At 44.0% G+C, this 25,435-nt stretch overlaps 1 protein-coding gene across 3 annotated transcripts in view; it reads right to left on the minus strand.

Moving 5' to 3' along the window:
• The window catches only part of MET (MET proto-oncogene, receptor tyrosine kinase), a 90,980-nt gene extending 67,210 nt beyond the window's left edge, over window positions 1–23,770 (minus strand). For 2 of the 3 annotated variants that reach the window (XM_056340647.1, XM_056340646.1), the window contains exons 1-2: window positions 23,621–23,770; window positions 2,384–3,598 (exon numbers count right to left, since the gene is read on the minus strand). In XM_056340647.1, coding sequence (XP_056196622.1) covers window positions 2,384–3,583 — 1,200 coding nt within the window. In that variant the 5' untranslated portion in view covers window positions 3,584–3,598; window positions 23,621–23,770. Of the gene's footprint in view, window positions 1–2,383; window positions 3,599–23,401; window positions 23,534–23,620 lie in introns of those variants that run through there. The other variant, XM_056340648.1, reaches the window with a different exon arrangement.
• Window positions 23,771–25,435: the final 1,665 nt, after the last annotated feature.

Raw genomic sequence — 25,435 nt, forward strand, 5'->3', positions numbered from 1 at the left:
GGGGAAAAATGGGTTATGCCTTCATGTACATTTTTATAATGTACAAAAAAGGGCCTAAGAACAGTTGAGGGGTGTGGGACTCCTTTTGTTATGACTATTTTATCTCCAGCAAAATCAAGGAATACCAGATCTGATATTCCTGACACAAGCATAAGAAATAACCTGCTTTCCTTCTTCTGCCTGTTCCTTCCCTTCCTTCTCCTTCCAACCTTGCAGGTCTATTTCACACACCTGAGAAAAGCAGGCGTAGAAAGGATGCAATTGAAATCTGAAAAAATTTACAGGACACTTTTAGTGGAGCCTTAATGAGCTCTCTGGATTAAAGCAAAGGAAACTGAATGGCAAGGCTGAAGTCTTGATATTTCAGTGTTAAGCAAACAACCAGGACAAAAATTTCTGACTGCCTTTATGCCATTAAAAGAAATCACAGAAACATTTTTCCCTTTATCAATTTAATGTAGCAGAAATCAGAGTTCTGACGACATTTCTTGCAAATGGGCAACTATAATAAACCGTCTGCAGTATAAGGCATTCAGGTCTGATATGCAAAGCAGCAGCAGACTCTGGAGAAGCTTTTGAAACAGGAAAGTACTTCCCAGCATGTGAAAAGTGGCAAATTATTCTGTCAATATTTTAATGGTATACTTTGCTATGAAAAGATCACCTTATGAAATGGGTTTATAGGCAAGTACAGAATGAGGTAAGTTAAAGGCCATAAACTTTAAAGACAGTCACTCACAAATAAAACACCCCAGGAAAAAGGAAAAAAAGTGCTGTCAGAGAAGAACAATGTTAATTGTTAAAAACGAACTGAAAAATTGGGGGGGGGGGTGGGGGGGTGGGGGGTGGGGGGTGGAAGGATATTAAGACCTGAAATGAAAAATTAGGACAGCAATAGCATAGTGAAGAAAGATAAGAAGTTACTGTGCTGAATGTCTGCTAACTTGCTTTTAGTTCCTGAAAATTGCCTTTCCCTGCAAAAAAAGGGAATAAAATGCTATGTCTGTTGTGGCTGCTGTATCAGCACCCACTGGCAATGCCTACATCTGTGTTCAGCACCTGCGATAAGCAGTTGTCCCCTGAACGCCGAGGCCGCTGTGATGGTGCTCAGGCTAGGTCAGACCCCACCTCTGAGCACATTCCCACTACGGGGGAGAAGCCATAGCAGCTCTGTTAACGGATGCTTCTCCCCAGACCACCCCGCGTCAGCCCTGACAGTGACAAGTAGCTCCTTCTCTTACATGCAAGAGGCTCCCACCTTCAACCAGGGCATGTGCCAGCACCCCATCCTGATGCCCTGTGTGGGTGGCCACGCTGAGGAGGACTCTGGTGGTACTGGGGTGACGAAGGCCTGCAGTTCCCCCATCCTTACCCCGAGCCATGCCGATGATGGGCCATGATAGATCCCACCTGTCTCCAAATGCAGGTTGAGCCATTGCTCAATCCTGACACAGGCCTCATCTTGGCTTGCGAGGCTGAGCACAGCCCCATCACCACAGCTCTGGCACTGACCTCTGGTACAGGGCAGCTCTAACCTTCCTGTATTTGAGGGGAAAATATGCCTCCCAGAGAGGATATTTAAAGCCCTGCTGCATAAGCAGGTACAATTCAAAGCTCTAGCATTTCATGTTTCAAAATAAATGTCAAAAATACCTGATTCCCAGATGCTGTATTTCCTTTAGAAGAGCTAACACCAGCCAGACGGGAAAAAATAACTTCTGTGTTTCCTTCAGTCACAATATTTCAGACGGTGGGAGAGCAGCACCTGAACACATGGTGTACAGAAAGGCAACCCTCCCATCCGAGACTACTGGTATCCGCATTCAAACACACTTCTCACAGACACTTCTTTCATTAAGGAAACTGCTTTCAGTGGGGCCGTTTCTGTATCAGGCATGAGTAACTGTATTACAATCTGGCTCTTCATGGCATGTTCCAAACCAGCTCTTTCATTTTTTTCTAAGGAGGGCTGTGATTCAGCATTAACATAGTTTAAATATGAGTGATATTTTCAGGGACTCCTCAGTACACATGGCTACAAATGTTAATGAATACTTTTTTGAAATATTAAAAGAAATAACTGTCTAAATGTTCCATTTATCTGCATCCCAGTCTCTCAAGAAAAATAATTACTTACAATTTTTTTTAAAAAATAAATTTTCCCCCGTTCCACTAATACTTTTTTAACACCTTAAGGACCTCAGCGATTTTCATACTCAACTTACAGGAACTAATTCTTAGAGACACGAATCATGAGCAATGCGAAGTGATCTGAAATAATCAAATGATTTTGTAACTGAAACTGAGGGGACGGCTACCTGGCAATGGAGTAGGCAAAGACAGAATGAGAGTCCCAAAATGTAACAAATTAATTGTCACTTACCCTGTTCAAGCAGTATTTGCTCTCTTTCCCATAAAAGTGCTGGAGACATTTCATGTTCTGCTTGTCAACAATCTTGTTGAAGAACTCATTGATGGTTCGCACGGAGACGGCACAGACTGCAGATCTGTTGGTTGGTTCAGAAGAGTCTGGTTTGCTTTGTGCAAAAACACCATAGAGGATATCATCGTTCAACCCAAGGCCCATTTCGTGGGCTAGAGCTGCACCTGGCTTGCTTACGTAGGCAGCCTGCAAAATGTTGAATACCTCCTTTCGGATGGATCTCTTTCTCCGCTTTTCGGTAAAAATACATTCAAGAGGCATTTCCATGTAAGAACGCATCTCTGAGTCTAAAGTGCAGAAGCGGATAATTCTAGTGTGAAAAGCTTGGGAGTCAAGTGATTCTCTCTGGACAGTCAGAAAATAGACAAAGTGATCATTTTCAAAGGCATGGACATACCTAACGGGATACGAGTCACGGAACTGAGGGAGGATATCTATGTAAGACTGATCTGTGAGAAATTCAAAACCATCCTGTGTTTCTTTTAACCTTCTAACTGATATTGAATGCAGCACATGGGGAGGTTGAAATGTAGATGTCACAGTATTTCCAACAAAGAAGTTAACAAACCTGTCCTTTTCAGTCACCAAAACTTTGGTTCCTAAAGTGCTTACAACACAGTCAGGACAATTATCTGCTTCTCCGTCCACCCGGGGTGAATACATGCAGTGTACCTCGCTTTCGATGTCAGCAGGGTTGTCAGGGTGAATGATGTGACGGTGGCAGATGCCTCCGGACACACTACCACAGCTGATGAGCTGATCATCATAGTAAGTTTCTAAGAGCAGTGCCAGGTTGACATTATCCTTCCATACGCTGTTAGATAAATTGGCTTTATCTCTGCAGTCTTCGCACGGCGCGCAGTTAGGGTTCTCCAAAATGGGCCCGGTCTTGTACACGGAAATGTTCTGGAGAGTTTCATTTAGTACATAAATCTTGTTGACTGCTCCAATATAAACATGATGCTTGTATAAAACTACATTCTGAATTGGTGTTTCTGCGATGAAGTTAGGAAGATCGTATTTTACATTCAAATTCATCTCTGATTTTTTAGCTGCTTCTTTGCATTGTCCATGGCTCCTCTGCAGCAAGGCAAACAGGAATACGATAAACCCAGAAGGATATGCAGTAAGAGACTTCATTGTCAGAGATTTAATCTGTCAAAATATATTTAAAGGAAAGACTGGTTATATTTCATATACTTAAACATCAGTTTATCAGTCAACAGAAATCCGTTTCTAGGCTGCATGTATTAGCTGAACTATTTCAGTCTAAGAAGTGTCGTAATCTTGCTTAGTGTCATTAATAGTCTGTGCTAGCAACTGCTATGATGACTGTTCTTCGTGGGTACCCATTTCACTGCTTTTAGAACAACTCACAGCAAGATTTTCTTACGATTAATTTTGCAGGACCCCTCAGTGTGTTGTACAGCAGCAGCAGAGACAACCACTTCCACATCAGCATTAAATCAACTGACTGATACAGTTTAGAAGATGGTGCACAGGTAGGTGAAAGCAAATCTGCTCAGGACACTCAGGACACAACTGCACGCAAAACAGTTATAGCACTTCAGTGTGTAGATATATTTGGCAAGTTTCTCAAGGGGCTGAGCTGGTTCTTAGCGCAGCTGCTCAAAAATGAGAAATAGAAAAATATGAAATAATGTCAAGATCTGAGCTGGAAGTGGGCTTCTCTTTCATTCTGTTGACATTTCTGATTAACCAAGGAAGAGCCTTTTCTCCACCAGACCAAAGGAAGAAACCCCTCTCTCTCTCTCTCTCCCTTCAGATCCCCAAACCACTGCCTTTCATAAGGGCCCAGTTCGGAAAAAAGGAATGTTTTTTTCAGCCAGCTCTTCTTGGAATAGTCATTTCCCCTAGTGTTGACAAGGTTTTGTAATATATTGTTAGAATATTTTATGCATCATGTGGTGCCTGGCATGTGCAAGTTTTATTTTAGGCCTTGTACCACAGCAGTAAGTCACTCTGGTGAACCTTTACAAGATACAGGCATATCACTGTATTGTAAACAAAGGGGGATCGAGTGACCTACAGCCATTAACTGATGAAACAACCTAGCACTTTCCTTTTTTTTACTTCTCCACACAATTGTTTGATGTGGCTTGAAAAACCAAAGGCAGATGACTAGTACGATATTTCACCCCCTCAGAAGATCAATTAAATGAACTGTGGTTATGAACGTTTCAGTGCAGTGTCCACACTATGCCCTGTCACACCAGACATTTTCTGTTAATGTCATGACACAGTTGTTAAGCCAAATTTAGCTTCTTCATGGAGAAAACAATTATGCATTCTAACAGCAATATGATCACATACTTTGGGAAAATACTTACAGCTTGGCTATAGTTAAGCAATTGTTGCTAACTGAGAAATGCTTATGACCACTGATAGGATTTAAAATAGACAACCTTGAAAACTGCAAACTAAAAATAGGAATCTGTGTTGACTTTTTATTTCATTAAGACTTTAAGCAAAATGAAAAGATTACTATAGACCAGAGCTGTTTCAGACATGTGTAACTTCAGTGTTTTGACTAGATTGGTTAAAATAATCCATCAATAATTCTCCTGCATTTCTTGTGACATTTTATTTCAGCATCCACTGAACTCTTTTTGTGGCTTACCTCATTAATTACACAAAATAATAGGTTTTGGAAACAAAGAATTGTTCTTCCTCCATGCTATCTATAATAATAATGATCGAGAGCTGGGGATAAAAATCAGAAACAGAGGCTATTTGCAAGTATTAGCTAGTAAGAACAAGTTACGCTTCTGGTATTGAGAAATTAAGATCTTCCTTCAAATCAACAACATTTTCTGATATTAATTAGTGATAAAAGAATCATGGAAACAAATCAAATATGGTTCAAGGTTAAAAGAAAAAGAAAAGAAGAAAGAGCAAAGGCACCGCTATAATTAGAAAATAGCCCCAGTACACAGAGCACTGACTTCTATATCGTATAGGGCAGGAAACAGTTTTGTCATCCTCTGAAACCTATTACAGAATTTTTCCTGATCTGTGCTGGGATGAAACCAAGAGTTTTCGAAGTTTGTGGAAACACCCAGCAGTCCCACCTGATCCAAGAACAACCGTGTTCACATCCCCGCCTCGCCAGTGCAAAGGTCCCCACAACGGGAGGAGTGGGAGACTGGTCTATCGGTCTCCTTTCAGCCAGCACTTCCACCCCAGAAACTGCTAAAACTGACACATTCCTGCAGATTTACTTCTGACGAGTCAACATGTTCCGACAAATACCAGATTAAGCAGAAAATTCCAAAAGTGCTCTATTTCTGACACAATGCGGAGGCAGGTATATTGTTTACTGCAAGGAGTTTAAACCCATCTAACAGAGGTGGCACTGCAGTGGAGAGAGAAAGCAATAGGTGAGACAGCAGATGAGGATGAGGCTGATCAAGCACCAACATGGGAAAAAAAGATGCAAGGTTACTTGGCAGGCACCTACTTTGTTGCAGTATATTCTGTGCTATGTTCTTGTTTTAATAAGTTTCCAAATTGATTTCCCACCCACTATGCCTCCCAGTCTTCAGTTTACAATCCTCCCCATTCCTCCAGTGTCCAAAAAAAAGAATCCCTAGCTGTCCCAACAGTAAACACCAGTGTGCACTGCAGAGCGATTTAGAGCCATAAATATTGTCTGACTAATTATTCTTTGCCTTAAATCACATCTTGGGATGTGAGGCCAGTATCCTTGGATTGGCTACTCTGCCTACACTTGGTGAAACAGCACTGGTTTGAATCTGTGCTCTGGAGACAGAAGATTCCTCCTTAAACTCCTTTAGCAAGTGAGATTGGAATCAAAAAGCTTAACAGCAAGAGCAAGGGCGGGATTCAGTGTAACGCAAAGAATGCCAGGAATAATAGGTACTGTATTTCACCACTACAGGAAGGAAAATATGAGCAATAAAAGGAAAACAAGTAATCTTTGCTCTCATATTTGAGCTCCATCATTGTGTCTTCCTTTGGATGCTTTTGAGGTGTTTTAAGCATTCTCCAAGACAGAAATCTGCTGATTCCCACCTATGGGAAGATCAGGCTCAGATTTATGGGCAGCTCTGGGGAGGATGGTTCCCCACAATGCATGTCTCCAAGACACAGTGAATCTTTCCTCATGGTCCCTGAAATCAGAAGGCACATGCTCTACTGTGAGACGTTTATAGCCTTGGGAGAACACAGGAGTTATGCGAAGAGTACAATGTGCAACTCCTTTTCTTGGGTATTTGTTTCTTCACAGTCCTCACATCATATAAACTTCACTGTGCCTCGGTGAGACTCCCGTGACATTCAGTGCCTCTTTTTATCTGCATTTGATCCAGGGTCTTTATTCCACTGCTGCAACCTCCAACACAGAGCTGCTTTTCTGTAACCGCCACACCAGGTCACTGCAAACACACTTCACTTGAACACAACCTGAAGAAGCAGAGAAACTGGAGAATTAAAATTTCAGTCTCAGCTCTTGTCAAAGGTCCAGTAGTCCCAGTTCTCCTTAGCACACACTCAAATGTAACTTCAGTTGAATTTAAGCACTTGAAGAGTTTTGCTGAATTAGAACCAAAATACTTAGGCTACAGATACACTTTCTGAGTCCAGGCCAAAGAACTAGCTGCTGTCTATCACTTGCAGAAGGAAAACAAGTAATCCCTTTGTTTCTCTACTTGGTTTGAATGATGGATGCTGTTCATTCTTTTGTGACCTTCTCGTGACTTGTGTGTCAGTGTGTCTTTCATGTGTCTACAGAAGACTTGTAAGCTTTGGCCTGCAATAGCTATCAGCAAGCAATAGTCGTGGATGGATTATTCCTTTTGTAAGAGATATTTTCAAAGCCTGTGTCGTGATGTACTCATTCTTCCATCCCTCAGCAGACAGTAGCTTGTATAGCTGATGAGAAAATGGATTTTGGTCAACCATTGCAAGTGGCTAGTAATGAGGTGTCGTATTAGTGTGCTTGGCAACCTCAAGTTCTATGTCCAATGGTTCGCACCAGGCTTTGTCTTGAGTGTTTGTGTACCATTAACAGCTTCCCAATGGCAATCTTTTTCCTACAAGTTTCATTCTCTCTAATTACAGCCTGGGTGATAATTTTTAAATATTGAACGTCATGTCTCTCCTTCACACTGTTTGCCACTGTACCAACAAGTCAGGCCTGGCCGTACTGTGGAATCATGTTCAAGCTGACATATGCAAGGGAGCCAGAAAACATGGTCATGCTTGTTTTCCTAGCTCCCATTTCAACAACTCAGGTCAAATTTAACTCTGATCACAAAGGACTCCTCAGATCTGCACAAGCTAAGACAACACGCTGACATGAAAGTGTTTTGTAGGTTGTTTCATGCATCTCATTTTTCCTTGCTTTATTACAGAAAAGGAAATGCGTATCCTATATAAAGCATGTTTGTACAAGAACACATTTAGTCCTCTGATCATTTCAGGTTAGGTAACAGCAGAGCCACATCAATTCATATTTCAAAAACTCTATTTTCAGCAAATGGTAGCCTTTTCCCCTCTTTAAGGAAATATTTGATAGTACAGTTTTGTATTTTTCCCAGTAGGGCAGTACATCTTGTTACTTTGGGCTCTGACAAACTTCTGGTGGCGAATGTATACAGGATAACTCTAGTGATAACTGCTCCCGACATTTCAGTTTGCTTTGCTATCCTGGACCGAAATCTGTGCCAGTTCAAGACCTGATTCCCTGCGGATCAGAGGCCCTGCCATGGAGACAGCAGCATCATTTAACAGGACAGACAAATGAGACGGGGAGGTGATAACAGCTCCATCCATCCAACTTTAATTTGTTGTTGCAAATCTGTCACAGTGCTGGCACCAGCTTCAACAGTCTAAGCCCGCAGCGGACGTGTCTTCGTAAGACTTTTGAATTAACCGATTGCGTCTGTAGACAAGATTGGTTGTACATAAAACACTTCAAGAGGTTAACCTATTTTCTATGTCCACAGATTAAAAATGTTCTTAAGTCAGAATTGCTAACCTGAATTAGCTACCTTGAGTCAAAATAATGGACAGAACAAGGAAATTTGAGGGAATAAGTCAATAACAAACACACAAATGAACTCCGAGTTGAATTCAAATGGCTAATCTGAGTGAAAATCCACATTCCCTTGTCTTCAGCACTATTTCAACTCTAGTTTAGGTTACTCATCCTGACCAAGGTGGGAACGCAATTCTTCTACAGTGTAGTACGTACACTATCATGATGCATTTTCCCAGTGCATAGAGTCACAGGACTTCGTAGTGGTGATTTAGTTCATAAATTTATTCATAACAGTGCTGGGAGGTTTCTATGGTACTCCAAGAGGTGCACGTGCATGCAGCTAGCTGATGCTGAGGAACTGGTGGGCAGAGCACAGCCTAGGCAATTGCTGGAGGATCTACCATTAACTAAATCCTCTACATATTCAGTGCAGTCATGTGTGTCAGAAGAAATTGCTTTCATTAGCATGTTCAACTAATCTGTGAGCCTTTTCCTACAATATTCAAACACACAAAAAAAGAATCTAAATTCTCCCTGCATAAAATATACTCTTTAATATACATGGTCCATTACTGGGTCCAAAGTACCACTGTAATTCACCACAGCTATCAATAGAAGCATTTTTGTTCTCTGCCAGTTTATTTTTAACTGCCATTAAAACACAAGAACACTAATCTAGCCTTTGCAGCGGAGAAAATGTTATTCTTATACTCATTTAGCATTATTTCTTTTTTGTCGGTGTCCTGCAGTGCAATAAAGTGTAGAGCATTTTCTTTGAAACTTGGTTCAGATCTTAACATCCTAAAGCCAACTCATGTCTTGGGTCTGTGTCACAACTGGATTTATTTAATCATTTTTTGTTGTGATGGGCTACAATGGCACTACAGGTTCTTTCATAACGAACCTCAGCAAACACTTGCTGATATATTTCAAGAGCTACACATTGCTCAAAAAGACTAATTTAAAAGGTGGTATACAGCATTTGTTGGGATTCAGGGAATTTCACATGTGTGGAAGCGGTACTCATTCTAAGGGCTGAGGAATCAATTCTGCAAAGAATAGGAACTAGAAAAGAAGTTCAAAATATACAAAGAGTAATTGAAAAACAGGGAGGAAATACCCACAATAAGGTAGGTCCTTCGTTGTTTGTTCATGCTTGTATTTTCAGGTTAATTTAGATCTTGAAAATACAGGAGGACAGCTTTCCACATCTGGATGGGGGGATTTTTTAGAATTATTATATTGTTTAGCAATAGCACAAAAATAGAAAGTAAACTTTGAACAACACAACACTATTGATCCACCCCATCTGAAACGCAAGTCAGCAATTGTGGAGCTTCAGTAAGAAAATACCTGTGGTGCTGTTGTGGCTTTTCACACTGGTAGTAAAATAAATTCAGTTCTAGCACAGACTTAAGCTTGGTATCTGCAGCAAATAATTCAGCCTGACAACTGACATGTGAACATCTTATTCAGTCCAAGTGTTCAGTCCATGTAGAAAAGGAGCTCTGTGTGGGGTAGAATAACATGTTATGCTTGTTACGGTACACGTCGTGACCAATAACAAAGGACAGCGTCGGTTTTCGATTTTAAGTTACTGAATACGGAGGTACTTGGGTTCCACTACCGATCTTCCATGTTTGGACAGACTAATTAATTTCTTAACATATTTTCGCCATATATGCAAAGCAAAGACCTTTATTGACTCTAGCCAGTTGAGACATATGCCCTGGTTCACTGAGGAAGTCACACAAGCTCAGGTAAAGATGCAAGCCGTTTTTGGTGTGGTAAAAACACCTTACAGTAGGAGAAAGCAGTTTTCTTGTATTTCCGAGCTGATCCTGTTAATCAACTTTTTGCATGAGTCTGAGCATTTTGTGGTTGTCTTGTACAGAATGGGGACAGTGTAATTTCCTTGGAATGCAGTTCCTCCTTTCGTGAAGAGCCAAGTTGGCAAATCTGGCTGCAAGCACAGTTTTAGCTCAATTCCCTTAACTACTCTCAGCACTTAGATTTTTCTACTTTATGCTTTATGGTTATAACATCTATCTACCTGAATTCTTGTATTGAAATGCAGAGCAGATTTTGGAAGCTTTTCCTGTCTTGTAAAGCTAACAGCCTTCCATACTGTGATAATTAAAGGAATGGCATGGGTCATAAAATGAAAAAGATTAAAAGGCAGATAGCCAGGAGTAACCAAGACAGCATACAGATTTGATCTAAATGTTCTACCAGCAATTATGAATGATCTTGATGCAGGGCATTTCCTGCAGTTTAATTGTCATTTGGTGCTAATGGTTCTTAGGAGTCCCTGAGACAGTAACTCTTCACAGCCAAATACTAATCTCTTTAAAAAGAAAAAAAAAATAATCTGTACATTAATAGATAGTGATGATAAAGTATATTATATGAGAACTGTACCGAAGGATCTACATGCACACTAAATTATCAAATTCTGTTTTGCTGTCATAATAGATATAATAGGTACAATAACAACAACTAAAACTCAACAAGTCCCTCAATTCCTTCAAGGTGTGGCAGAAATACCTAGGATACCAAGCAAAAGAAATTATGCTGGCTCCGTTCTTTTCTCTGAAGAGCTGGCAGGATGGTGTCAGGCTCTTCTGCTTCGCAGGCACACATAAAGCATGCCACTGGGTACCATGACTTCACCCTTTTCAGTCAATGTGTCTTCAAGGGCCACGAGGCAAATTTGTGACAAAACCTAGGGTCAAGGATTTCCAACAGGTTGCTGATGCCTTGCTTGATACACATCTTGTCACGCCAAGGTGTCACAGTCAAACTTTGTGCAGGGTCAAAGCGAGATCAGCGCATCTATAAGAGTAAGCTGGGCTGCCAGATTTGGGGAGCTCGCCCAAGGGCTGGCATGAGACCATCAGCTTTCCCTCACTCAGCCTGCTGGGGGTGGCTTACCCACATCAAGGAGAAACCAGGAAAAACCTCTGCTTGTGGACCTGTGCTGGCACTGCACAGGGGCTTTTAGGTTGCCTCCAAGCCCCCTCCCTGCATCTAGGAGCTTTTGTGAGGCTGCTGAACCAGCCTGGCCTCGCACAGCCTGTTGAGCTGATACTACGATTTCTCCTCATGTATTATATTTAGTGCTGGCAAATAGACTGCACTCCTTCTATTCCCAAGCTGGCTCCACAGGCAGCACAACCGTGATTGTGTAATGCTGTGTTTGAGATAACGTGCCCCACCAAACACAAACTGCCTCTATGCAAAACTAACTCGGTGGTCTTTGCCCCAAGTAAAAACATGGTGCAAACCCTCAGAACAGCTACGAGTAAAACTGAATTGGCTATGTTTGTAAAGTGGCTAGTGAAAGTAATGAACTCTATATTTACGCCTTAGCTTAGCAGAACACATCCTTTATCTGATACCAACGTTAATAACCTGATGGTCTACTTAGCTTCACAGCAGCTTTTTGATAATCAAACAGGAACAATGTCAAGGATAGTGCTTATTTCCCATCTGTGTTTGGTTAGGAGGTTATGACCTTTTCTTTTTAATGCTGACCTTGCTTTTGTCACTGCAAGTTTATGTTATTGCAATGCACTTTAACTGATGCCCTACTTTCACTCAGTTTAGAAACTGAGTTAATGATGGCTCATTGGCGTGACTGCTGCCTTGCTGTGAACCTGTGATTCATGATCTGCTTCCAAGGACTTTACGGTATTGGTGTTCATAAATCCCGAAATGGCCTGGGACCAGCCTATCTGACATCCTGGCTCTCACCAGAGGCAACAGTGTCACAGCTGCAATCAGCAGAGTGGCTGATCTGGAGCAGCCTCAGCTCCTGGTTTTTGGCAGATGTCCCTCAGCGAGGGTCCGTCAGCCACAGCTTTTATTCTGAAATATTGTGCTGACCTTCAGAAGATGCTGAAAAGCTCAATAGTTTGAAGAAGGTGTTCAGGGATGGCTGAGTGGTCAGAGTTTTTTCATGCTAATAGGGTCTTTTTTTTTTTTTTTTCCTGAACAGCTTTTCCAGCTGCTTTATTTACTTTCTTTCAGCTCGACCCCTCCCCTCATTTTGGGGAGACCTGGGGAGCTGAAACATGCAACTGCGCCTTTCAAGGGTTCTTGTTTATACAGGGCCCAATACCAGGTTTTTGGACTTGTTCAGACCCTGGAGTGTGTCCTTTGGAAATCTGCAGCCAGATGCAAGGAGTTTGTGAGATAAGTAAAGAGGCTGTTTCCAAACTTCAGAGACTATTTACCTTTCTCATAGAGGTGACATGAGGATAAATTAGCTTATTCTTACAAAACACCTCCAAAATACGAAGGGCTTAGTGCCGGTGCTTACAACAGGCACGGCACTGCAAGGCTGAGCTGTAAGATGCTGCCTTCCATACAGGGGCTGATTTAAAACCGCGGTCTTCACCTCTGCAAGAACAGGTCGGCCAAAGGTCTAAATGCAGGACTAGGGCTTGGCTTTGCCCCCCTCTGCCACCTGCCCTCCCCTGGGTGCAGGCAGCCCCTGCCCACGCTCTCCTGCCCTTCTGCCACGAGAGATCCAGCATCTCACCCCACCGGCCGTTCCTCACCCTCCTCCTTGTTCGGGTGGGAAGATGCCAACAGCAGAAGGTGCGGATATGAATCCCCCTAGGCAAAGCGGTCCTCACACTTCAGAACAGAGCGGGCCAGGAGGAAGAGAAGGGAATGAACGTGGGACTGGAGGCTGCCTGTCAGCAGCAGGACCCGTCTGCGGTGCCCGGCTCCATCCTGTCTGGGGCCTGCAAACAAGCTTAGCTGGGAGCTGTAACCCAGCCAGGACCGAGGGCCTCTAACTGCTCCACGTGATTTCTTCTGTAGAGCTCACGCTCAGGTGAGATCCAGGGAATATTCAGCACAATGCGCAGCCACCAGCTAATCTAAGCACCTAAGAGCTTTGTGGCCAGCAAGTGTTAGCTTTCTGGATGCCTTTCTTGGACTTATGCCTTGAACTCACTCTAAACCCCATTTTAGATGCCAAAGTAGCCTCTCTGGATCTTACGCATAATTTTAAGCTTGGTTTGCTTATCCAAAAGGAAAATAAAATGGCAGTGGTGAATTTGGAAACATCAGTTAATGCATGTTTTTAATTTAGGACTTTATATTACAACAATTGCTCCTGAGCATGGGGTTTTGTTAAGTAGTTGATACCACTGAATTAAATACTTCGGGCACTGAACAAAGGTCACTGTCATTTAACAAGAACATTTTCTTTTACATCCCTGCTCCTACTTAAAATATTCAAATTATATTGTATTACTTATTAGCACCATGCATGTCATGTTCAGATAAAAAAACTGGGCTACTCCTGTGATTAACAATTACTTCAGCAATTTAAATTTGAACAAGGTACAGCTGTTGGGGATAATGATGGGACAGATCTAACCTCTTATGCACCCGGGCTTTCACACAAAAGCCTGGTTTCAGACTTAAGGTTTGTCAGGGTAAGTTACGGTCCTTTACTGTGAAGCTGCTACCTTTTCCAAGACTCAGCTCCACAGTCTTTACGCAAACAATATTCTAATCGATTCCTGTGATAGCTGAGCTGACTAAGGACTAGAAAACAGGGTGCCTAGAACAGCCTGAAAGGCAGATCTGTTGACATGACAGAATCTCAATATTACCGTATTTAAAATGAGCAATATATGATACAGGGTAAATACTGAGATATAGAAGGCATAACTTAACAAGGGATGATAGGTGCAGAAGACTATCTTTAAAACTCTTATATATTGTTAATGAAGATAATCATTACTCTTTAAAGAAAGGCTGAATTAACCTACACTGCATTTCCAAGTAACTAGCTAATGGACACAGGCATTATCTTTTCATATGTCTTTGAAACCCCTATAAACCATGCCTAGTCAAATATTTGACTGATGGGCTTTTACCCCTATTAATAGCATGTGATGAAGGTCTCAGTAAATAACCTACCTCCAGATTTGCCTTCTCTAGAAGGGAAAGGGGTACTTTCTTATTCTTTAGCCACCTCTTAAATGCTCCTTGCTGCTTCCTGAAAGGCTTTTTGTACTGTGAAAACAATTCACCGGTTGTTACCTTATTTTTGTGCCCTCCAGGGATTCTGGGCCCTGTACTCTCCTCAGATGAGCAAGAAGCCCTCCCTTCAGTCAGGGGAACTCTGGAAGCCATTCATGCTTATCTGCAGGCAGAGGTTGGCCCGGCTTGTCTTTAGTTTATGAGAGAAGCATGGTATTATTTGCATAAAAGGAGTTCTTTCAAAGCATGTTATATGAAAACCTCTCAATTTGAAAACAAACAAAAAAACCACACAGCAATTTTCAGGAAGCAGCAAAGATGTCTCTGAGCTCTCTCCCAGCTGATTTTATCATGGCAGCTTACATCTGAAGAAGAACAAACATACTTATTTTTGCAAATGTGTTTTCAGTAGGAAAGAAAACTCCAGAGAACTAGCAAACAGTCTTTCTGACTGGTAATGACCATGCACAATCTTTTCCCTTTTCAGTCCTGCAGGAGAACACATGGGATCCAGTTCTGCAGTCACAAAGTCATTAATGATTTTTGTGATTTCATGCACTCTGTGCTGACTTTACCTACCTCCTGTCTGGTTCTCATCTCTCCCAACTTCTATTAGCATGCTCCGCATTCAGAGCTCCTCCTTGTGTGTAGCTTGACATAGCTATCCGGGGGGGGGGGGAAGAAAAAAAAAAAAAAAAAAAAGAAAAAAAAAAAAAAGGAAAAGCTAACTGCTGTTGGTCAGGCCTTTCTGACTATAACCAGGAGAGGGAGGGAATCATCCCTTTCTCACAAATGGACCTGCCTTGCAATCCATCTCTTTTGTATATGTAAGATCAGGATAAAAAGGACACAAATCCAATGGAATTTCATGCAAAGAGTGGTAACTAAATTCTATGGGATTTAATGGAAGATAAAATGTAATGGGGTTTTAACATACTGCAGTACTGAAGCATGAACATAACTGACATTAAATTTCGTAGGATAGTTCAAAAGCTAACAGTAAAGTTCTCATGCTGGGTAGATTCAACAGCATTTTCCCGCTGAGGAAATCTGACTGACGAGCCAAGGTGGAGTCCTGGGAAGATGTGGGGAATATCATAGGAGAGGACCTTCCCAGACAAAGAGCTCTTTAATCCTCTGAGAAGGCAGAAGGAAACGGTGAAATATTGCCACCATGCCATGTTCTCTGGTGATTCATATGTAAGGCCAGTGTTTGCAATACCAGGAAAAGGAGACATTTGGCGACTTCAGATTCTGACTACAACATACTTAATAAACACTAAACACTAGGAAGTGAGGAAGACAAAGCAAAGCATAGAAATACAGCCATAGTACAAGTGCGGGTCGTCTACCTGTTCTCAGCACTTTCATAGTTTCCACTGAAGGTGACACAGCTTACTTGTATCCAGACACCCCGAGTTTAACAAAAGGGACCTACATCCTGGCTGGGGCAACACCCCCATTTACTACTCTGAAGCACTGCAAACACGAACAAGGATAAAACTCTGCACTCTGTCCTTGAACACGTATGGGAGGGCAACAGCAAAGCAGATGCCAAAGTTTTCCTTCGTCAGAAGGGTTAAGCAACAGTTGAGATGAAGTTTTCAATCATCTACTGTGGGCTAAATTGCATCTTCAAACATGCACATTTTCCACTGATTTGAATGGATGGTAAACACATTTTTCAGGGTGAAATTTGGATTATAGTCTCTGATGCAAAAGTGCTTAATCACATAGGGAGCTCCATACAGGCTCACTGCTTCACTGGAGTAGGTAGAATGCAAACAGTATTGGACTATTTAAAGCATTATTAATATTGTGATTGTATTATTTTATTTTTTTTAGTGCCGCTTTGGGCATTTGTAAGAATGATATCAAATACCAAGGATTAACAAGAATCATTTTTCCCCAGGAAAAATACTGGCCTCTAATCCAAAGAGCAAAAGCAATAAACTTAAAGACTTTAAGCAAAGGTTTTGCAGGACAGTAATACATAACATTTGAAATTAGTACCCACTTTCCAGAAGTAGACAGGAAAACTGAATATAACTCCAGTAATTCATTTAACATTTTCAATGACATTAGGAAAGAGCAATTAATCAACTTTAGACATGAATTCAACTACCAACACCTTTCATTGTCTTCAGCAAAGCTGTCTCTCTCTGCTTTATTCTGCTTTCTCAGACCTAACTAACAGAATTTGGTATTTTTGGATGAGAAGACATATGTCATGAAGACACATGAAAATGATACAATAACACCCATAACAGATACAGGGAAATATAATAAAGATAAAAGGATATATAATTCCCATAACAGAAATCCTAATACAATTCTGGCTGTAAAACAGTCTTAAAGATAGAAATCCAAGCCCCAGTTACCCCAGCGTATATCTGAAGACAGATAAAGCTTGTGAAGTTATTTCAGTTTTACAGAGCAAAACATTTTCTTTTCTTTTCATGCATTTGGGACAACTCACAGATTTGGGAAGCTTCTCAAAGGCTGGAGTTACTTGGAAATCTGCTACCTTTATCCTCATAGGATCATCCACGGAGGGGGAGAAACAAATTCCAGTGTCTTAATAAACATTCTTAATGGTCTTGAAATTTTCATAGAATAGTTTGGGTTGGAAGGGACCCTGAAGACCATCTAGTTCCAACCCCACTGTCATGGGCAGGGACACTAAACCAGGCTGCTTAAAGCACCATCCAACCTGGCCCCGGACACGTCCAGGGGTGGGACATTTTGGTGACTGGGCCAACCAATCCAAAAAGCATTCTTCTTCATCATAAAGCTAAAGACAAAACAGCAAAACCCCACATATCTCTCTAGGCATTCACATGGCACAACAGACCTCTACCAAGCCTGAAACTGTGCTAGCCAGAACAGTTTCAATATGGAAAAAGCAAAGTAAATGAAAGGTGAGGTTCAGCATCCATCTCAAACAAACTAAAAAAAAAATACACAAAGAAACTTATTTTCTGCTTATTTTAGGAGATAATGCAACTTTGGGATTCTAACTGTAACTGCTAACTGTTTTCATCTGCTCATTAGATATACTCAGAAAGGCTTTCTGTTTCCACAAAATTTATACAAAAATAAATAGTTCCTGCAGGAGCAATCAATTCATACAAATATTAATGATCAAATTTTCATGTGGAAAAAAAGATATCTCAATCTTCTATTAAAGCTGAAGGAGAGAAAATCCATTTTGCAAATACCATGCAGAGCTAAACCCAGCGTCCATGAAAAGTCAGTGGCAAAACTCCCCAGAACAACCATGAAGCCACTGGCTGGCTCACGGTTCCTACCAGGCAAGCAGCACAACCAGAAAAGGAGGTATAAAAAGCAAGTTGCTTAAAACCCACATGTGTTGTAGGTCTGAGCCCTTGTGGTGGGTGATAGAGGAACTGGAATTCAGCTGAGGGCAATGCTCTGCCAGATGTGGGCAGGGGCAGCAGCCCGCACAGCTGGGGCTGGGTGCAGACAACCCACACCAGGGCCATGTGGCTCTCAGCCCTGACAAACGCTCGGCGTAATCAGTCTATTAGTCCAGGTTTCTCCCAGTCCCAGACAGTTGTTTAAAATGAGCATCATTTGAAGCAAACCAGAAACCTTAGCATTGCATTTAATAAATAACTATAACTTTACTGCCTAAATTCAGGGTGGTCCAGCCTCATCGCTGCTATAGGAAAAATGCCTTTTTGAGTCTCACAACACCAGCTCTCCCCTGTGAAGGGGGATCAGCTGCAGCACGTAGGGTGCAGAGGCATGCTACAAGGTCACAGACCTAGGCACCCCAGATACCACGAGGCAGGACTATTATATATGCTTTATTTTTCGGTCACCTGCCCACATCTATACAGCTGAAAGCCCTTCGGGTACTACATGCAGTCCTCCGGCAGTTGGGTTCTCGCCTGGAAGCCACCTGTTGGGCTACTCTTAGTCTATAAAGAGAATCAGAAGATTTAATGGAACTCTCTTCAGTCACAACCAAAGCTATGCTTCTAGCCATTTTATAAAATAAATTACACATTTGGCAAATTTCATATCCTTACGCTGAAAGAGCATCTGCCTGAAGCCAAAACTTCCAGTGTGGGAAGTGAACAACTTACATTGTATGAAATTGTCAATAGGAGTTAATTACTTGTTGCCTAAATCTAGCTGTCTTTATAACTGTGCTACCTCAATTAACTGAATCTGCTTGTAGAAGTGTAACTGAGAGGGCCCTATGCTTCATCATCAACTCCAGAGCCATGCTATTTTGAACATAAAAGACCCGTATCCTGTCCAAAAAATAAACACTGGAGGTGACTTGCCATGTTGCCATTTTGGATTACAAAAAAAAAAAAAAAAAAAAATAATACCCAGCCAACACACAGGGGAAGGCTTAATTCCAGCAAACACACACATAAACAGGAAATCTCTCTCCAGTCAGAAGGTATTTTTCCTTCGTACAATGGGGTTCAAAGATGTGTCATCATATAGTTTAAAACAATTGCTAAGGAACCTTACCATTTCCAATAGTTTAGGAATAGAGTTGGCTTCCACGGTCGAAAGCCTGTCCGAACTTGCATGGGAAGCACACAAACACTAACAAATATATGCTGGCTTAGGCCAGCACAGTTTTTTTAATCAATAAGCATGTCAAGCTGGGGGATGGGGAAGGGAGAGAATCAATTTTTCAGAAGGCAAATGGTAACAACTCTAGATTTAATCAAATTGCAGCTGCAATCCCTTACTATTCTTAATATTTTTGAAAGAAAATAGCTCCATGGCAAAGAATGAATTTCAATAAATGTCACATATTTAGTTATATTGCTGATTTTTTAAATTTATCAAGCTAGGTCACTGATTCTTCGCAGAAATGATACCCGTACATGTCAAAAAGATTCTGATACTATTTAGTTGGATAAATGTCAAAATGAAGGAGCTACAGTAAAGCAACTTATATATAGATATTGTTATTTCTCTGTGACTAGAGGAAAAAAAAGATATGCCAATGTGACCCTTCAAAGAGAGGTTAAAGCCACAACGTACACAACAAAATGGATAGCTATCAAATACCATGGTGATGGCCATGGTGTGAACACTTGAGCAAAATGAAAATCTTCTGAAAGCATTCAGCAATTTTCCTTTTGCATGTATTTCCAACCAAATTTATCATGAATTCAAACAAGATCCCTTCTGCTGCCGATTGCACATTCATTTTCTTGGGACAAGCAGAAGAGACTATCATAGAGCTGTAGGATGCACAACAAAAGCATTTTGAGCCTATTAAACTCCTCAGCATTACAGAAACTCTTCTCTTATTGACACCTGCTTGAAAAATTAAATGCTCCGAGGCATTTGCATCCCCAGAGACTGGCGCACCGGGGGACAGACAGAGGAGAGGGGTTTCAGGGCATCCATTCGCCTCCCTGTCTGCACCGCATGCACCCTGCGCCTAGGTTATGCACACAGCCTCTCCTTAAAATCTGAGGGTTATAATCCCCTCAAATTCTTTATCTCTGCTTCTGTTTTCACTCTGATATTTGGTGTACTCAATCGCAACTAATTCAAGGGAAGTCCATCTGAGCCGAGGGGAGTCGGTCAGCATCCAGCCGCATCAAGTGACTGAAAAAGATCACAGCACAACTAGAAAGTCTCAGAACAGATCAAAAAAAATGGCAATCTACTTGGGAACATTGCTTCCTTCAAAAGGCGTTATATCCTAGACCAATTTGGTCTGATAACTTTGCCTCTCCTTTATTTTTCTAATGTTTAAAATTGGAGGAAAACAATACTTTATCTTCTTGTACAACATCATAGTTTTCCTGAAGGCAAATAGCTTGGCAATTTGCTAGATTTGTTAATGCTAGAGGAAACAAGTTAGCACACATACCATGTGTTTGAATGCCTTTGGAAATTAGATTGAAACACTGATTTGATTTCCTAAAAGGTATCTTAAACAAGGCAAGGTTAGAGATTTGGAGAGTAATGAGAATTTGTGTGACTTCAAACAGCTCTACATAAAACAGACCTGATATTCTGGGGGGAAAAAGGTCACCTAATTATTCGTTTCCTGAAGGCCCTGTCTATACTACATTTCCCCTGGGTAAGGAAACTGATTTAAAAATGGCTTCTGCTAACGTGTTTGCATCGGTCGCTATGTATGAGATATAGATTTGTTAAAAACATTGCTGAGAAAAACACAATGTTTTTGCAAGGAGAGAACAACAGAAACCTTCCTGGCTTGGCTGTGGCAAAGAGGTGCCATCCAGAGTCCCCTGTGGGACCATGGTCCTGCCTCCTCAGTGATGGAGTGCTGCTTGGAACCACGCAGCATTGACCACGGGTGGTGAGCTGCATGGGTTTAATCACCAGCTACAGCCTTCGCATGGGAGGCAAAATCACAGGCTGTGGCCGCAGCAGACAAGATGCACAGGTTGATGGCTTGGCCGAGGGTAACAGCCTAATGAAACACAAAATTGTGCCACTGTCTCGAAGGTCAGCCAGCAAGGCAGCCATGGAGATGTGGGAAACCTGGACAGAAGGGTTTCACAGGAACCTGCCACGAAAGTGTGGCTGCCACCCAAAATATTAGGAAGGTTTGTTTGAAGTAACACAGGGCAAGCAAACCATTCCTTCTCTTTTGCGCCAAACAGATCCGGTAACTCCCTTCTGGGTTTCGCGCTCCTGTAGTTTCAGAGAACACGGCTCAGCTATTCTATTGCTTTCTCATTCAAGAAATGATGTGTGTTTCTGTACTGCTGAGAGCGCCCAAGCAGGATTTCCCCTACACTAGATACTCCACCAACACACATGGCGATGCAGAATCTCTCCTTGCTTTCTGCCTGAAGCGAATAAAGTCTAGACACATCACCACCGCAAAGCAGTCGTGGTGCAAAGCAGATCAGCCAGAGGTCTGGGACTCCCACCACTGCAGCTCTGGCTCTCCGGCTGCCCCAGCACAGCGTGTTGCCGGCATCAGGCTCCCTTTGCGGCTCTAAAGGCAAGGCTGCTCTTGCACTGCAACCAGCTGTGCCAGTTAGTCTCTGGAGTCCTGAAAGCCAGTTTTGGGAGAGGAGAAATTGAAAGCCTGCTGCCTAAGTTGAAAAATACAGAGCAGTCACTTGCAGATCACAGAAGAACTGAGAGTAGGTGGGTTGGCCCCTTCAGTTGTATTGGACCAGCAGGAAGAGGTTACGGGTCATCAGTTAAGGTACCAGAAAACTATAAATGCAGGAAAGTCAGGATGGGAAAGGCAGTCCTGGGAGGACAACATTTGCCACTCAGTTTTCCATTCATAAGCGGTTCATTGAACCTTTGCTGAATTTTGGCTTTCTGGCTGGTTTGTCCTGACGCAGTATGCTCCTGTCCACCCATAGGCTGCACTGCCACCTCCTCTGAGCAAGTGACACCTCCACCAACCACTCTCCAGGCACAACATGAACAATTTAGTTTACCCAGGGGCTACCGGGGGGGAAGGGGGTGGGGGAAAGCAGAGAAAAAAAAGCCATATAGGATAAAGACAGATAATTCATTCCTTCCCCACCAAAAAGGCAAAGAAACTGACTCTCTTTTCTGTAAATAGAGATTAATGTTTTACAAAATATTCCTTTTTCCACATGATTCAGTTTATATTAGAAAACAGTCAGAAAAAGAATCATACAGTGCTGAAGAAGGATTTGGGCACACAAAGAACAAGCGATACAGTCATTCCCTAACTTAGTTTTCAACATGCAGCTCCTGCCAAAGGCTAGCTTTTTGCTCTCACAGTGTATGATCTGTAAACATTTAACCAGCTCTCAGAGGCACATGTGAGACACTTTATCTTGCCCGATTATGAATCCAAACGTCTCAGATCTCATAAAAAAAAAAAAGACAAAAAAAAAAGACAAAGAAAAAAAAAGACACCATCCTCTCTCTGCTGATAGACAATGCAAAAAGCACCTGTAGGATGAAAACAAATGAACCACCACACATGGCATAGGCTCTCTGGAAAAAACATGCATTGCAGCTTGAATAACCTCCTACAGGTTACAAATGCGCAGTTTGTTAAATATCACTATTACTTGACTATTAATCCCTATATTAAGATATATGGGCAAAACTTCCAAATTCTAAGGCAATGCATTTAGTATTTATAAAACCAAAGACCACCTAATTTAATGCGGACATGGAAACAGTGGTGGGATGCCATTATACAGTGCGAATTATTTGCCATTTAAGCAAATTCTACTTTTGAAAATGGGAAAAAAAAAAAAAAAAAGCCCAAACCGCAGCGTGAGTGCAAGGAAGACTGTGAACGCCGTGCAGCCACGACGTACAACCCCCCAACTTGGAGAACCCCACGGGCTCACCCCCAGACCTCAGCCCCACGGCAAGCTGCCGGGCTGGCCACCACACGCCCGCACCTCGCAGCCACCGCTTCCGAGTTGGAACTTCCACGTTGCGCTTGCGGAGAGCCCCGCCGCAAGCAGCCGCGGGCGCTGCCGCCGCCAGCTCCGCTGCGCGCTCCTACCGCGCCCGCGGAGCGGGAAGGGGCGGGCGGGGGCAGCGCGCTCCGCTGCGGGGCGGCTGCGGGGAGGCTGCGGGGCGGCTGCGGGGAGCGCTGCCCGCTCTGCCCTGCCCTGCCCGCGGCAGCGACTCCGCGGGGCGTCCTCCGGTCCGGGCGCCGTGCGGGTCCCGGGCGGGCAGGGGCGGCCCGGTGCCGGCGGCCCCGCACCCCGGCTCACCTGCCCCGCGGCGCCCGCCCGGCGCGCAGGCTGCCGGCCCCGGGGAGGGCAGCGGCGGCCCCGGGCGCCGCGCTCCCGCGAAGTTCCCGGGCGGGGCACGGCGCGGCACCCCGGCCGCTCCCCGTCCTTCCCCCGCGCCGGGCTCATCCCGCTCCCCGCGTCCCCCGGCTCGCCCCGTCCTTCCCTGCGGCCGCCGGCCCTTACCGGAGCGGAGCGCGCTGCGCGCCGGCACCGCCGCCGGAGGGGCGAGCGCTGCACGCCGGCGGGCTGGCTCCCGCGGTGCTCGCCCAGGCGCCCGGCCCAGCCCGGGCGGGGCGGGGCGGAGCGGGGCGCAGCCCGGCGCACCTCCGCGACCCCGCTCCGCTCCCCCCGCCCCGCAGCCCCCGCGGGCGCAGCCTCCCCGGCCCCCGCTGCCGTCCCTACCTGGGGGCGGCGGGGGCTGCGCGCCCCGGCGGGCAGGGGCCTCCCGCCCGGCACCTGGGCTGCGGGGCGGCTCTGCGCGCCCTTCCCTCCGGCGCCTCCGCCGTGCTGGTGGCGGCTCCCAGCGGTAAATCAGCCGGTCCCCGCGGCTCCCTCCGCCCCTCTGGCGCGGTCCTGACCTGCCTGTGACTCACCACATCGCAGGAGCCCGGGTGCGCGGCGGGGGAAAGGAGGGAGGGGGCGCCTCCTCCTCTCCCTCCCTCTCCCCTCCCTCCTTCCCCCCGTGCCTCCCGGCCAGGCTCGCCCAGCCTGCGGGCGGGAGGGGTGGCTGTCGCTGCCGAGACGGGCAAAAGCCACGGGGGGACCCTCGGTGGCCCTCACCCAGCGTCGGGGCGGTTTCGGGCCGAGCGGGTACCGGCGGCGCGCGGGCACACCCGGCCCCTGGGCACATCAGGTGTCTGCGGCTGCCTGATGCTAAAGCCTCATCCCCGGAGGGCCGGACCGGGGCACCTCCAGGCCTGCCCCGGACCCCACCGGTTGTGTGGCAGCAGACAAATTCATCCCGTATTGCTCCTGACATAGTGTCAGTGCTGGCTGAGCTCTGAACGGCTGTCCATGCGTAATTCTGAGTAAATGCCCTCAATCCACACAGACCATGAAATAACTATCCCCTCCCCTTCCCCCCGCCCCGTGTGCTTCCAACAGGGTACTGAATGGCACGGGTTGGGGTCTCTCCCTTGCAAGGTTTCCTAAGTAGATGGTGTCTTCGTTTTTCTGAGATGCTGAGAACCTGACTCACCAAGCAGTGCCATGTACGCTTGTGGGGCTGCTGAGAGACTGCAAGTTGCACCACCGGGGCCTGCACCAGAGGACCCATCTTTTTTGTGGTAATGAGTTTCAGCAGCTACTGATTTAAACCAGATTTTAAGTGAAAGGCTCCATATTCCAATGGAAGTTATTGGAGACATCTATTTTCCCTTTGCATGCTTCCTTTTTTGGCCCCAGCTCTGCTCCCCTTAATCATAGCATTTAAACCGATGAATGTTTTGCATGAGTAAAGTCCGAGGCACTGTAAGAAACATTGCCCAGTTTCATGATTAACCATGGGAAAAATGTCAGACCTTACATCAAAACATTTTGAAAGGAAAATTATTAAATAAAGTATTGTATGCATTTGGCTTAGGCCTGGGATGTCACCATGACGTGTATATAGACAAAGCTGTATATCAGAACAAAATACTTTTGAAAAGCAGTTAGCCATGCTATCCTGCATCAGCAGTGCTTTCACAACTTGTTTATCTGTCTTCTCCTTCCTATGGGCTTTTTGGCACTAGGAATAAAGACATCTAACCTAGCTATAAGCCAATTCTCCGCAAAAACAAATGTGCGATCGAGGCAGCGTGTAACCTTTTATGTGTTTAACTCGTGAAATTCTTATTCTGCAGTATCTTTTGCTGACAACAGATAGCATGAAAGTCAGCCCATTTCAACAAGAACGGCGCAGTAAGACCACAGGTGAGGTTATACTTCTTGCCTCCTCATTTCATCAATGTTAGCAACACACTAAAAATTACACCAAGTGAAAATAAAACCAGTCGCTTCTCCTGCTCCCTGAAAGATAAAATTGCTGAAAAGTAACCAGCAATACAGATGTTCTAAATGCTCCGATCTCTTTCTTTGAAGTCCCTGGCAATCTGTCCATTTACTTCAGTGACCTTTTCTTCAATTAATACGCAGCATTAGTTAGAAAAGGGAGACTGAAAAGCAGCACACACAGCGTCAGCCCCTAGAGGGAAAAGCGCGGTTACAGACAGATTG

This window comes from Falco biarmicus, chromosome 5 (genome assembly GCF_023638135.1).
Source record: "Falco biarmicus isolate bFalBia1 chromosome 5, bFalBia1.pri, whole genome shotgun sequence".
NCBI lineage: Eukaryota > Metazoa > Chordata > Aves > Falconiformes > Falconidae > Falco > Falco biarmicus.